The 13,262-nt window shown below is 37.0% G+C and overlaps 1 protein-coding gene across 2 annotated transcripts in view; it reads left to right on the top strand.

The window, feature by feature from the left end:
- Positions 1–13,262, top strand: part of LOC129279881 (stathmin-like) — a 30,552-nt gene that overhangs the window by 8,164 nt on the left and 9,126 nt on the right. For both annotated transcript variants that reach the window (XM_064111833.1, XM_064111832.1), the window contains exon 2: positions 5,633–5,882. In XM_064111833.1, the coding sequence (XP_063967903.1) occupies positions 5,873–5,882 (10 nt within the window). In that variant the 5' untranslated portion in view covers positions 5,633–5,872. The remainder of the gene's footprint in view (positions 1–5,632; positions 5,883–13,262) is intronic.

The raw sequence follows: 13,262 nt of genomic DNA, 5'->3' as shown, positions 1-13,262 counted from the left end.
ACAAATGAAGCAAAATATGTAGTGTAGTGGAACAGCCGGCGAAAGAGAGACTGAAGCTGTCTAGATGCTGAAGCTATTCCGAATTCAATCTTCTAGATTTTGTCACTAAAAATGCAATAGTTCTGAGGAGAATGGAAAAAGAAAGAGAATGAAAGATAGATGAATATGAAAGAGAAGTGTGTGATACAGATTTGTCCATTCTTTATTTTAAAGTTCAGTATTTCAGTAGTTCATGATGATGATTATTCTAGTGGAAATGATTTAAGCACATGAAATACATACATGTACATGTAACATAAATTAAAAAGGAGTCTTTAATAAATTAATGGTTTTCAGAATATGGCTGATGAGATATGCATCTGCTGTTGATTAAACCTTGTCTGCGACTGGCATGATTCTGCGTGAGAAAATGGAATGTTAACGTGAAACATCAAAACTGATTTTCGCTCTCATATTTGCTCTTGGCGAATCGAATACAAAGATTTTAGAAGCTTATACAGTATGTCACAGACACTGTCAGTAAAACATCACAGGTATAATGGTCCATGAAATACACATTTCTTTAAAAGTTCTGAGATTTAAATTATCTTTTCAACAAGGTCAGAGTTGTGTGAGAGTCTACAAATTTCTTTTCCAGGGCCAGACAATTTTGACATTTTCATTTCCTTTGGGACTTTCAATTGACATTGGAAATACGTTTCAATACAAATCTTTCGTACAAGTCGCTTTTTATGCCAAACAAATGAATTGTATTAAACCGTGCACAGCAACGTACAATCTAAGTTACATACACATGTACTGTATTGGACATTTTGGTAGTGATGCTATTTGCCCCCCCCCCCCTTGGGCCTGTCTGTGGCAGTGCAAAAATTTTGCCCCGACCCCCAGGGCAAGCCCCTTCCCACTTTATGCTGGGGTTAGCACTGTATCATTTGCATACATACATCTCATTGATGGAGTCTATTTAATAATGTTTTGATCATCACCTTTCATTTTCTTTCCTTTTGTCTTTTTTTTTGCTGCCCCATCCGAGAACTGGCGCATCTACCCCTAATAAAAGCCCTTCAAGTCGCAGTTGATAACGACATCATTACAATTTAGAATTGAATTTGCTTTTATTCCTACAGGGAGGCTCAAACTAGATCAAATTTGATTTTAGTACTAGTCCTAGGACTATTCTGAACTCTGATTGCTATGCTATTTGGTTGTAATGTTCATGTCAAATGTTATTACAATTTCTATGAAATACGGATCGCAACAAATTGCATACATGTAGTGTGTGCTGGTGGGTGTTTCATAAAGCTGTTCGTAAGATACGAACGACTTTACGCACGACTGGTGATCCTTTCTTGTGCTAATTGATATCCCTATGTAATTGAGTTATGACCTAAGAACATGTTCCAGTCGTGCGTAAAGTCGTTTGTAACTTTACGAACAGCTTTTATATGAAACACCCCCTGGGCTTATGATGTTTGAGGGAATACTTTTTCTGGTATTGAAGAAAAATGTGCAGTGCCTTTTGTATACTACATGTAGCCAGCTTTTGCAACAAATAAACTTTCATGACTTTATTAATCTCTCTGATGACCAAAACTGCTATAAATAAAATGGGATTGTTGTACCCTTTATAGGGTTTACAATTCTGTGAGGATTCCGATAAATTGTGTATAATGTTGTCAAATATTGAAAATGGGGGGGGGGGGGGGGAGGGGGCATATAGGGACAGGGTATTTTGTGTGCAGAAAAGGAAGAAACAATTTAGAACCGAATATGATCCCAATAAAAACCCGGGGAAGAATCCTTGAAGTACATGTCTTCATGTGAGTAGAAAGCCCCAGGCAGATATTTTTCCAGTGTAATATTAAGAATTCATGGTGTCTCATGGAAAATCATTTAGAGTCGCCAAGAAAGGATATTGCAGTAGCGCGACAGAGAAATCATCCCATTAAACAGGACGACCCCCCCCCCCCGCCATGGCTCCTCCAATGTGACACACACAACGTAACATTCAAGACCATAATGCATTAGTCACAGCCATCGCACATTATGAGTCATGAATGTGACACACGGATGCGGGGGCCGGGGCAAAGCAGGCGATGGCCATATTCATGATGGTGGTGAACTTGAAACAAAAAGACCCACTACTGTATAGTGCTGTGTGCATTTATTATAATCGTCGTTTGACTGCCTGTGGTATCATTTGCCTGAAAATGCAGAAATCATGTTTATTAGTCAGAGACAAGAATATTAAGCTCAGGGCCCCATCTTACAAAGAGTTTTTACGATTGATCCGATCAGTCTTAACTCTACATGGAAATCTATCAGTGTCATAATTTTTTCCTACGAGAAATTTGCACAATGTCCTTTGTATGAAAAGAGAAGCGCAGCGAATTTTCTAGAAAACAATGAATGCATGAATATACATACGTACATGTACATCATAATGTAGCTAGAAAATATTTTAAACAAACATGCATAATAGATGTTGATGTTGCTGGCCGTCCAATAGTTGTGATTGATCGAATCAATCGTAACTCTTTGTAAGATGAGGCCCTGTTCTCTCTGTCATGTTTGCTTCATCTTTTCCCGCTGCTTTTCTTTTTATGGAGAGACAGGAGAGTGGAACCAAAAAAAATTCACCTTGTAACCAAAATCTACTAAGTACTGGAAATGATGACAGTGGGGGTGGTTTAGGAAAAAAATACATGCTCAAATGCAAAAGCTACATTTGTTTTGTTTTGTTTTCTTATGCCAATTAGGCCTATAACATTTTTGTGCAAAATATGGTGGCTAGAATGGCTGATAATGTTCTTAAAATACTTTTTCAAGGGATACTCTGAAGGCTAAAAATATGTGTAGATATGAACAGATATAAATCAGACAAAACACTGAAAATTTGATCAAAATTGGATAAGGAATAACAAATTTATAATGGCATTTTAAAGATTTGCATTATTTCAGTGAAACAGTTCTCGACATGTCTTCATGAATATTCAATGAGCATATCGATGATGTCATACCCCTACTTGTTCTTTTGTATTTTAGTATGTCATATGAAATTAGGTTTATTCAAATTTTTTCCTCCAAAAACTTAATTGACAGCTGATAGATAAATTATAAGGGAGACGCATCATTTACACATGTAAGAAATTAATTATGATTTCATGTAATAACATTTTAAAATTTAATGGAAAGTGGGGATGTGACATTATTAGCCCACCTAATGAATATTCATGATAATGTGCATATAACTGTTTTCACAATATATTGCTAAACTTCATAATTCAATATTAAACTTCACTATTTGTTTACCAGATTTCGATGAAATTTTCAGCATTTTGTTCTTTGAATTTTACTCTATATTTATTATTTCAGCGGTACCCCTTTAAAAGGTATCAAATTCCAGGATGTGGAAAATCATGGATATAATATTGAAGATAACAATGGGCTTCATTTACATCCATGTGCAGGAAACGGCTGGAAAGGGGCATCAGTCTCTATCTAGCAGATCTTCAGCAGATATGAACACATTATTTTTGTAAGATTGCCGTGGTTTTTTTAATAAAATCCTTTTCATAAATTGAACGCTACTTTAAATTCAATGATGTTGCCAAACTGAACAGGTCGAATACATGTTGAAATATTTTCAGGGTTCATTTTCACAGCATACCCTATTAAAACTGTGTGCATATTTATACTGTATGTAACTCCAGAGAAAATATGGGTCAGTTGAACCTTTAGCCCTCTCCCCCCAAACCTTTTTTCAAAAATCATGTATAAAATCATTAAAATGACCATCTGATTGTGATTTTTTGCATGGTCAGCCCGTACATGGGGGCTATAACAATAGAAGTGACATCTACTGTACATTTCAGCAACACTGGTCTGGGCAGCAATCCCTGGGGACCAGAGGGGGAGGGGGGGGGGGGTTGCATGTTCCCTGCCCCTCCCTGAGGGAACACTAATCTTATGAAATCAATGCACTAATAATCTCATTGAATACACTATGTTTATATGTTCTATACCTTTTCAGAGCACTTTTCCATCATTATTAAATGGCCTGTATTCTGAAGTCAGATTTAATTAAACTCAGGTTTAATCTTGTGGTTTAAGTATAGATAGCCAATTTTTACATACATGTAAATCACTAACAGTAGAGGCCCCCAAATCATCCATTAATTGTCTAGGAAGTAGGATATTTTCATAGATTGTCTTCACCACTGAAGACTCAGGAAAGAGCACAGTAAACATAAGAAACATGCAACTTATTAAAAATTTTGACACTTTTGGCTTCCCATAATTTTAGCACAGAGGAATAGACCAAGGTCTAAGCTAAACCTGACTTCAGAATACGGACCTTTATGCCTACATGCAAAGTAGATTTTGATGGTTTTCACCTCCTTTGATGTACACTGTATGTTGTAGTTTCTAATTACATAACAATAAGCTATTCATGACAGTGAAGTCTCCATTTTTATACAAAGTATAGTCAGTACAATCAAACACAAAGAAACAAAAGCATAGTAATGGACACAAATACATGTACATTCCATTACACAGTAAATAAATGAGAAGAAATGTGGCCCACCTGTTTGAATTATCCTTTAGAATTTTAATACAAGGATGTGGAATGTGATGCTACATGTAGGTATGCACATGCTTTCTGACCAAATATACAATTCATGCAGCTTCAAGATTTTCATGCCCTGAGTCAGCATTTTGATACAGGGTTTGTTTTCTATGTACACATGCATACATGTAGTAAAAGAGGGTGAAGTTCAGTTTCATTTCTTGGTGTAAATGTGTATTTATAAAAATAAAGTCTGCTCAGAAAGTTTTATTTTCTTTGCAAAATGAATCAGTCGATAAAATTTCCTTGGTTTTATATTTTGTTGAAAACATTTCAGATTGTCTGTTGCATGTATTTTGATGCTTGAGGTAAATTTTGTTAAAAATTATACAATGTATACATATGAGATAATTGCTGAACATTTTCTTTTTTTCAAATATGAAAAAAAAAAGAATCCTCTAGCTATTATTTCATATTCATTGAAATATTTCTATAAATCTCTTTTCTCTTGCAGTCTTAGCTACATGTACATGTAAATTGAGAACTTAGAAAATTTATTTCCAGAAATCCAAATTATGACATTGGACACTGTTTATGCAGCATAAAAAAGAGCAAGAATGATAGAATACTCATGAATATTCATAAGAGGGATATAATGTAGAAAAAAAAGAGACTGATATTTTACACGAGTTTCACAATGCATTGATTTTCATTTTTTTCACCCAATCTCTTGTTTGCTCACTGCTTCCTGACGTATTACAGATTATGCCTTGCGTCCCCTAAAACTACTTTCTCTCCCCCCCCCCCCCTCCTCCCAGCCTGGAACACACACCCCAGGCGACAAAACAAAATTGCAAATCGCAGTTGTTCCCGTTGACCGCGCTTGCCTCCAAAGTGATCAGACATGTTGATTAGATGCAGGAATCGTTATGACTCAGGGTTGTGTGCTTTTTACCCCAATATACATTTACATGTATCTCCAAATCTGCCCACACACTATACTGTGCGCTCAACACACACTCCTTTTCAACTCGGTATCTCTCTCTTCATCATTATTTGCAGATTGTATGTAGTTCCTCTGAGCTGAGTAGACAAGGTGTTGTCCTGATCGTGAGCTGCTGACGTCGTCGTCGTCGCGAGTTTCCCGTGCCTTATTTACCGAGCGTGTGTTATACTCTCTTCAGAGTTTTCCCAGTATAATAACAAGGGAGTCAACTGCCGGTGGTTGTAAAGCGTTGATTGCGGTCTTGATTTTTCCGTCAATAACTTTGTAGAGTTTTGTCTCACATCCAACTCATCAATATGCCTGCCGGTGAGTATAGATTCCTTTCAAATATTTCTCTTTATTGATATTTTTGCAATGTTTTGATGGATGAATGCAGGTTACAGGGGATTTCTAAGTCTATAAATCAATTATTATAAACCATGAAACCTTTGTACATGTATGTTACCTTTCAGGGGAGACAAGAAAAGTTGTCTTTAGAATAAAATAAAAATGTGTTTCTGGACAGGTTTCTTATTCCTTCTATGTGGAGCATAATTGCTGAGGTGTTTTAAACCAAAAAATATTTCAAAATTTACAAATTTTGAGGATATCATAGAAAACTCATTTTTTATAGTTACAGGATACTCAACCTCCTTTTATAGAGCGTTCTACCGGAATAAGGAAACCATTTTCAGTTTTTAGACAATACATGGATGAGGCTGCCACAATTGCCACATGTACGTGTATCTAAAAAAAGAGCCTTTGAATGTTGAGTTTATTGTACAAGGGCTATGCAGGAAAATAATTTTTCTTCTAAGAGATAATTTCCAGGCCTGTTTCATGGCAAGAAAATGTTTTTGTGGTAAAGTAGGCCTAGCATGTCAGCATGGATGGGGAGGGAGGGGGGGGGGGGAGTGAAATGGTGAAAGGTCACATTATAGAAATGATGTTTACAGTATATTGCCAAATTGAGAGAAGTAAACTGATTGCTTGGTATGGACGGAGAATAATGAATCATGATATATGATCTAATCAGAAAATGTTGACTCATCCATAGTACTCATTCTGAGTTCATCTTTAGTAATACAGCTATTCAACTAATATCAGAGTTGGAGAGATAGGGATTAGAGGGAAAGAGAGGGAAGGAGGGGGATGGAGAGAGAGCGAGAGAGGAAGGTGGAGTGAAGGAGGGTTATACATGTACATATACATGAAAATTACAGGGGGGGATTATTCACAGAACTGGAAAGAGTGGTACTATAGTGAAGAGACACAGATTACATAACACAGTTTGCAATACACACATAAAACAATGGCAGGATATTAGATGTGTACTGGTATCAAAAGAAAGAAGAGAAAGAATTGGAAGAAACATGATTTCAGAGTTAGACAGAGGTGGGTTTGTGTAACGGGGGGCGGGGGGTATATAAAGAGCACTTTTTTGTGATGCCTGAACCTGTTGACAGAGTCTTGTCGACGAAGATGAAGGGGGGGGGGGGGGTTCTCTACAGATGAATTTGTAAAAAAAAAATGATACAAGTATGTATTTACAAGAAAGAGAAAGAGACTGACAGGGGAGATTTGTTGTGAACATGAAATGGAAAAGGACTATAATGAGAGAAACAGATGAAAAAATGCAAGTTTTTCTGTCAGAGTTCAGAGAGAGGGTTTTAAATGGTTATACCAGGAAGCCCGGAAGGTGAAAGGACTGCTCAAAATAGAATCGGGCATTATCCATTGTGATTTTTTTTCTATGTTTTTTCTGTAATCGGATTTTAGACAGTTTACAAATGGAAAGTGACATATCCTTGAATTAGTTGTTGGTTTTTTTTTTGGGGGTGGCATTGATTTCTCAATACTCTTTGTCTTTTTATTGAGAAATTTCATGATAACACTGAGACAGTGAATTGACTCTACTCTAATCTGTTCTGTAATTTAATAAGTACTCGTAATTATTGATGATCAATATGTGGGGATCACGATTGGTGTCACAATGCATTATAATCCGTTGTCCTTCCGGTAATGACACCAAGCTGATATTTTAATTAGCAGCCAATGAGACAGTATGATTAAGGGACGGCAATATTGGGTGAGAGAGAAAAGGAGAGAGAAGGGGAGAGGGATAGAAAAGGATGGGTGCAAAATAATTTATTCTCTCAGTAGATTAGGCATTAATTTTCATTGATCACCACTATAGACGTTCAGTATGAGTATTTCAGTGACACAAGAATGACTCATGTTTAATATGAAATTACTACTTTCGCCAATAAAGCCTGCCCCATGTGCCTTGACATTGCCATTATCACCACGGAAACCATGATTGGCTGTAATGTTGGCCATGGAAACTACTTTTTATTGTGCCAACTCTACAGTGCGTCTCAATAAAAATACACTTATAAAATGGCTGCCAAATAAAAAATATGTCACTTTGGAGGAAAAGACATATAGAAAGACAAAACATACGGTAGTCAACTTTCAAATGACACCAAAAATTTGGAAAACTATTCATGCTTGAGTGAACACTACACACTTTTATACAAAGGGGATGAAAATTAGGCTGGGCAGAAATTAGACTCCAATTTCTTTCGGTCTTTGAGAGGCGAGTCCTTTGGAACTTGCAAAGTTAAGGGTATTATGATAAATTAATGATCTATCTTGATTAATTTAGGTTGTTTGAGCAAATTTCATGAATTATTATAAATTAAAAAATGAACGTGAATTGCAATTCTTAGTGCAGCATTTTAACTTTAGCATGTGGATCTCAGCAGTGTGTTCATGGGAGTCAGGAGAATAGGGGTGAGATAGGACTTTAACAAGTAAGTGGGTGAAGTAGGTTGATGGGATCGGTCAGCAGAACATTTATCTCTGCTTTCTTCTCCCCTCCTGAGAGACAAGGCTTTGATAGGTCGGGCAGGAACTAGCCTCGCAATTTTTTTCAGAGGTGAGTCCTTTGGAGCTTGCAAAGTTAAGGGTGTTAGCCTATTAAAATTAGTGATGAATTGAGATAAGTTTTGCGTTCTTAAGCAAATTTCATGAGCTACTAAATTGAAATTTAATTGTACCATAGTTAGGAAAAATCAGCGTATACCTGTATAGCTGATTACTCACCAGGTGGGTGTTTCATAAAGCTGTTAGTATAAAGTTAAGAGTGACTTTAAGAACGACTGAGCATACAAGAAATGATCACCAGTCATTCTTAAAGTTGCTCTTAACTTACGATCAGCTTTATGAAACCGCCCCCTATTCATTGTGACGTCGATTAATGCATGTGGTGTAAAATATGCACAGATAGGGATGCGTACTATTAAAAGCCACTATTTACATATTAAACTGGCTAACGTCCTTATGATACGTACGTACAATCCAATAGGGCCTACAATGGGTTCACTCTACAATGTACATACGTGGAGTATGATACTTCACATACTTTGTACAGTGTACATTCAAGTTAATTCGAACTTGCCCTTATCGTGCCAAATTAGCATTTTTTCCAGACACAAAGTTATTCAAGAATAGAAAAGTGAGCACTTGTTTTTGTCCTGATTTCTTGTGACTTTCTTGGTTCAATCTGAGGTTACATCTAACGAGGAAACAGAAAATGAATTGCGAAGCGTCAGTTTTATTATCTCCCTCCAATTGTAATTCAACCTCCTATTCATTCTCTCACCCCATCTCTATCAAGTATCATGCATTCCTTTTGTCACTCCTCTCACTCCTACTCTCCTTCCGCTCATGCTCTAATTCCTTCATCCATTTTCTCACTCCGTTCATCCCTCTCCTGTTACTCTTCCTTCCCACACACGCTCTCTCTCTCTCTGCTCTTGCTCCTTTTACTCTCATTTTCTCATTCCTCTGTTATTCCTCTTTTAATAATCTCACACCTTTCACTCTTTCTCTCACTGACACATTCTCTCACCCCTTATTTTCACCCTCTCTTGTAATTCTCTCCTTCAACCCCTGCTTTCACTCCTTCATTCACTTCTCTCACTTCTTATTTCACCCGTCCCTCCTCTCACACCTTTTTCTTTCATCCCATCCACTCAATCTTTCACTTTAAACTCTTACTCCCTTCATTCACTGACTCCACTCACTTTTTCATTCAATTCTCTCACTATCTCCTCTCCTTCATTCACTTCTCAATCTCACTCCTTCCCTTCATCCATTCCTCCTTCATTCACCTCATCCACTCATATCTTTTCTCATTTTCACCTCTCACTATTTCTTCTCCCCTTTCCCCTCCTCACACATTCTATCACTCCAATCACTCTTTCATAAACTCTCATGTTTGGTCTCTCTTCCTCTCCTTCATTCTCTCACTCCTTCCTTCACCCATCCCTCCTCCCTTCCTTTATTTCAGTTCACCTCATCTACTCGAATATTTCTCATACCTTTTATTCACCTTTCTAATTTCCTCGTCTCTCCTTTATTCACCTTTTCTCACTCATTTGTTTTTTTACCCCCCCCCCTTCTCTTGTGCCCTTGTCCAGTCTCTCACCCCTTCTCTCAGTGCAACTCACAGTATAAAATGTTAAAATCCAAACTACAAAATTTAATTCTGATATATGTTTGGATGAGTTACTTGAAATGAATATTTATTTCAACCAGGAAACCAAAGACATGCAAAAACTTTAATCTACTGAAGATGTGAACATACATGTACTGTACATTCTCAAATTTGTGCATACATTTTTTAATATACTGTCCTTTAAAAATCATTTGCATGCAAGTATGAATGGATAAATGGATGGATGTATGGATGAAAGGATGGATGAATGAATGGGTGAATGAATGGATGGACAGACAGATGGATGGATGGATGGATAGATGAATGAATTTAAATAAATTATTAAATGAATGGATGGATGGATGAAAGGATGGATTGATAAATAAATGGATGGATTGATGTAAACTTTGTGAACGCTGTATGTAATTGACTTCTCCTTTTAACATTTTGCCTATAGACCTACATTTACAATGTACATTTACCACTGTACATGCACATGCATACAATTAGTGACACTTTGGAGAACGGGTGTGGCAAATTACCCTGCTCGTGGTCGTGGTTAATAGATAATGAGACTTTCTTGAGATGCATACAGTATATGATTCATTTGTTGGATGCAGAGTGAACGTACATGTACAACGTACTGGAGGCACACCACACGGTCATCAATATTTTATTAGAGTTTATAAGAGATTGATGTGGCAAATTCATGATTCTTGCAATAACTTCCTCATACACAGTACATGTTGTATTTCCGAAAGGAAAATGCCTGCAATATTGCAATCTTTCATAGTGCTGACGGGTAGAGCTACAAGGAAAGGGGCCCTTTGAAGGGGTTCTGAGATACTGTATGTATTAAAACGTAAGTGCTCTATTATCGACATTTTATGACTCCTTCATGTATGCATGCAAAAACAACAACATTGCAAGAAAAAAGGGGAATGGAGCCCAGGAAGGATGAGAGAATGAGAATTTGTCTACATACATGTAGAATTTAGAAGTCAAGAAAACCAGAGTGGAGCTAGGAAAAAGAAAAAATAATGACTGGGAGGGGGCTTGTTTAACCAGAGCGTGGAGAGAGGTTAGGATCTTAATACCGACATGTGAAGGAGAAGGAATGATTGTAAAAAAATTTTTAAAAAATTCTGAGGCAGAAGTCACAGACTGAGATTAAGAATAAAACAAGGGTCTACATGAAAGAACAGAATTTTGAAAACGAGGGGAAAATAATCACAATAGAAAAAGACAAAAAAATGAATGTATTTTTCAGCAAAATGGAAAAGAGATGAAAAAAAATGAGAGAAGGTTGAGTAGAAAAGAATCAAGAATCAATTGATTCAGGATCAGAAAATGTAATATTCAACAAATCACAGAAATATTGCTAGGATCAAGCAAGATTTGAGGGGAAGTGGAAAAGCTCTATGAAGAGCTAGACAGATTGCCCCCCATCTTCTACGATAAATGTCAATTATTTAGTTTCTTTTATGCCTGCCGTCAACGTTGTAATAAATCAAGCTGATGTTTTTTTTTTTCCAACCTCGCTATAACAATCCAAGACTAATCTTCCTCCGAGTAGGGAGTGTCTGGCCAATGTAGACATCGCGTCGTCGGGAAATAAGTAATCAGTATTATCAAGCACTCCGCTCGTGTACTTGATGTACATGCAGTCTATAATACCGTACTCGTACATGATGTGCCTCATCATCATTTACAGGCTGAATCGGTTCTAAATTTGCTGCTTTGTAGTGATATGTGTACACATTTTCAGTGTATGCTTTTATGCTGTTGTTTCTCGTAAAAGTTTAAATGAGAGGCCATGATTGCGTTTAGTGTGCATATTGGTCACCAGATTTTCATTTACCTTTTTTTTTTTTTACCTTGATTTACCTTGATGTTGGGCATAAAGTATAGAAGACTTATTTGCCCCTCTGCATCTTCTTAGAACTTGTCCTCAGTTATAAACGTAACAATTTCACATGCATGTGTGGGTTTGGACGATTTGTGAAAATTCTGTGTCTGGGTCGAAACGATTATGCTTGGTTTTCCAGGCCTTCTCTAGATTTGATTTGAATGAATTTATACTGCTACTGTTTACGAACTCAGAAGGTAGGTCATTCCATAGGTTGATTACTCGTTGCGAGAAATCCCGTTGCCTGAGTGTTGAATGTGCTCTTAACTTGATTATTTTTCTAGAATGTCCTCTTGTCCGAGGTTGAGTGTCAAGTTTGAAGAAATTTGTACAGTCCAAATCATCTATGCCCTGAATAATCTTAAACGCTTGGATCATATCCGCTCTATTTCTCCTACAGGATAACGTTGGTAGATTTAGTGTCTTCAGTCTTCATGCCTACATGTACTGTATATTAAAAGATAAGCCATCCTCTCACTACATGTAGTTTCAATGAATTCTTACACCAAACACACATTCTAAAAATACTTGGTATTCATAATGAATTCTGTCCTTTTGATATATTTCATGATCTTTTACAGGCCCAATTACACATATTAAAGAGGGGGAAGGATCTTGACCCAGTAGGGAATTATATACTTTACATTTCTTTTCTTTTTTGTACATTCACTTAAAGTTTATGTAGACCTGAAAATCTCTCAAATAAATATTAAAGCTATAACAGTATATAAATTTGGTCTCCGAGTCTACTTGCAGACTTTATTCACTGTGCAAAAACCATGGGTTTGTTATCCGAACTAGGGCATCTGCGATGTACATCTATGCTTGGGTCAAACAAGTTCATGAGTGCTTGCATTATACATGTAGATTACCCATGGGAACAATTCCAAAAATGGCCCACTCTTCTTCATTGACAGTTTCATGCCATGGTGAATACCTGGGCGGTGTTTCATAAAGCTGTGCGTAAGTTAAGAGCGACTTTAAGAACGACTGGTGATCCTTTCTTGTGGTAAATGATGTTCGTTGGTGATTACTTAGCGCGTAAGAAAGGTTCACCAGTCGTTCTTAAAGTCGCTCTTAACTTTTTAATACGAACAGCTTTATGAAACGGTCACCCGGATCTAAATTGCGTTTCTCCTGATTCTTCCTCTATTCATCCTCTTTATACCGTTCTCCCTTTTTCTATCTCTTCCGCCTTCTTCCTCTTGCCCCCCTTCATTTTCCCCTTCCCGTTCCTCCTCCGCTTCTTCTAACACCTCTTCTTCCTCCTCTTCCTCTTCTTCCTCCTTTTCCT

Source organism: Lytechinus pictus, chromosome 17, assembly GCF_037042905.1.
Source record: "Lytechinus pictus isolate F3 Inbred chromosome 17, Lp3.0, whole genome shotgun sequence".
In the NCBI taxonomy this organism is placed as follows: domain Eukaryota; kingdom Metazoa; phylum Echinodermata; class Echinoidea; order Temnopleuroida; family Toxopneustidae; genus Lytechinus; species Lytechinus pictus.
The sequence above is the reverse complement of the archived record's forward strand: the minus strand, read 5'-3'. Positions and strand labels throughout refer to the sequence as shown.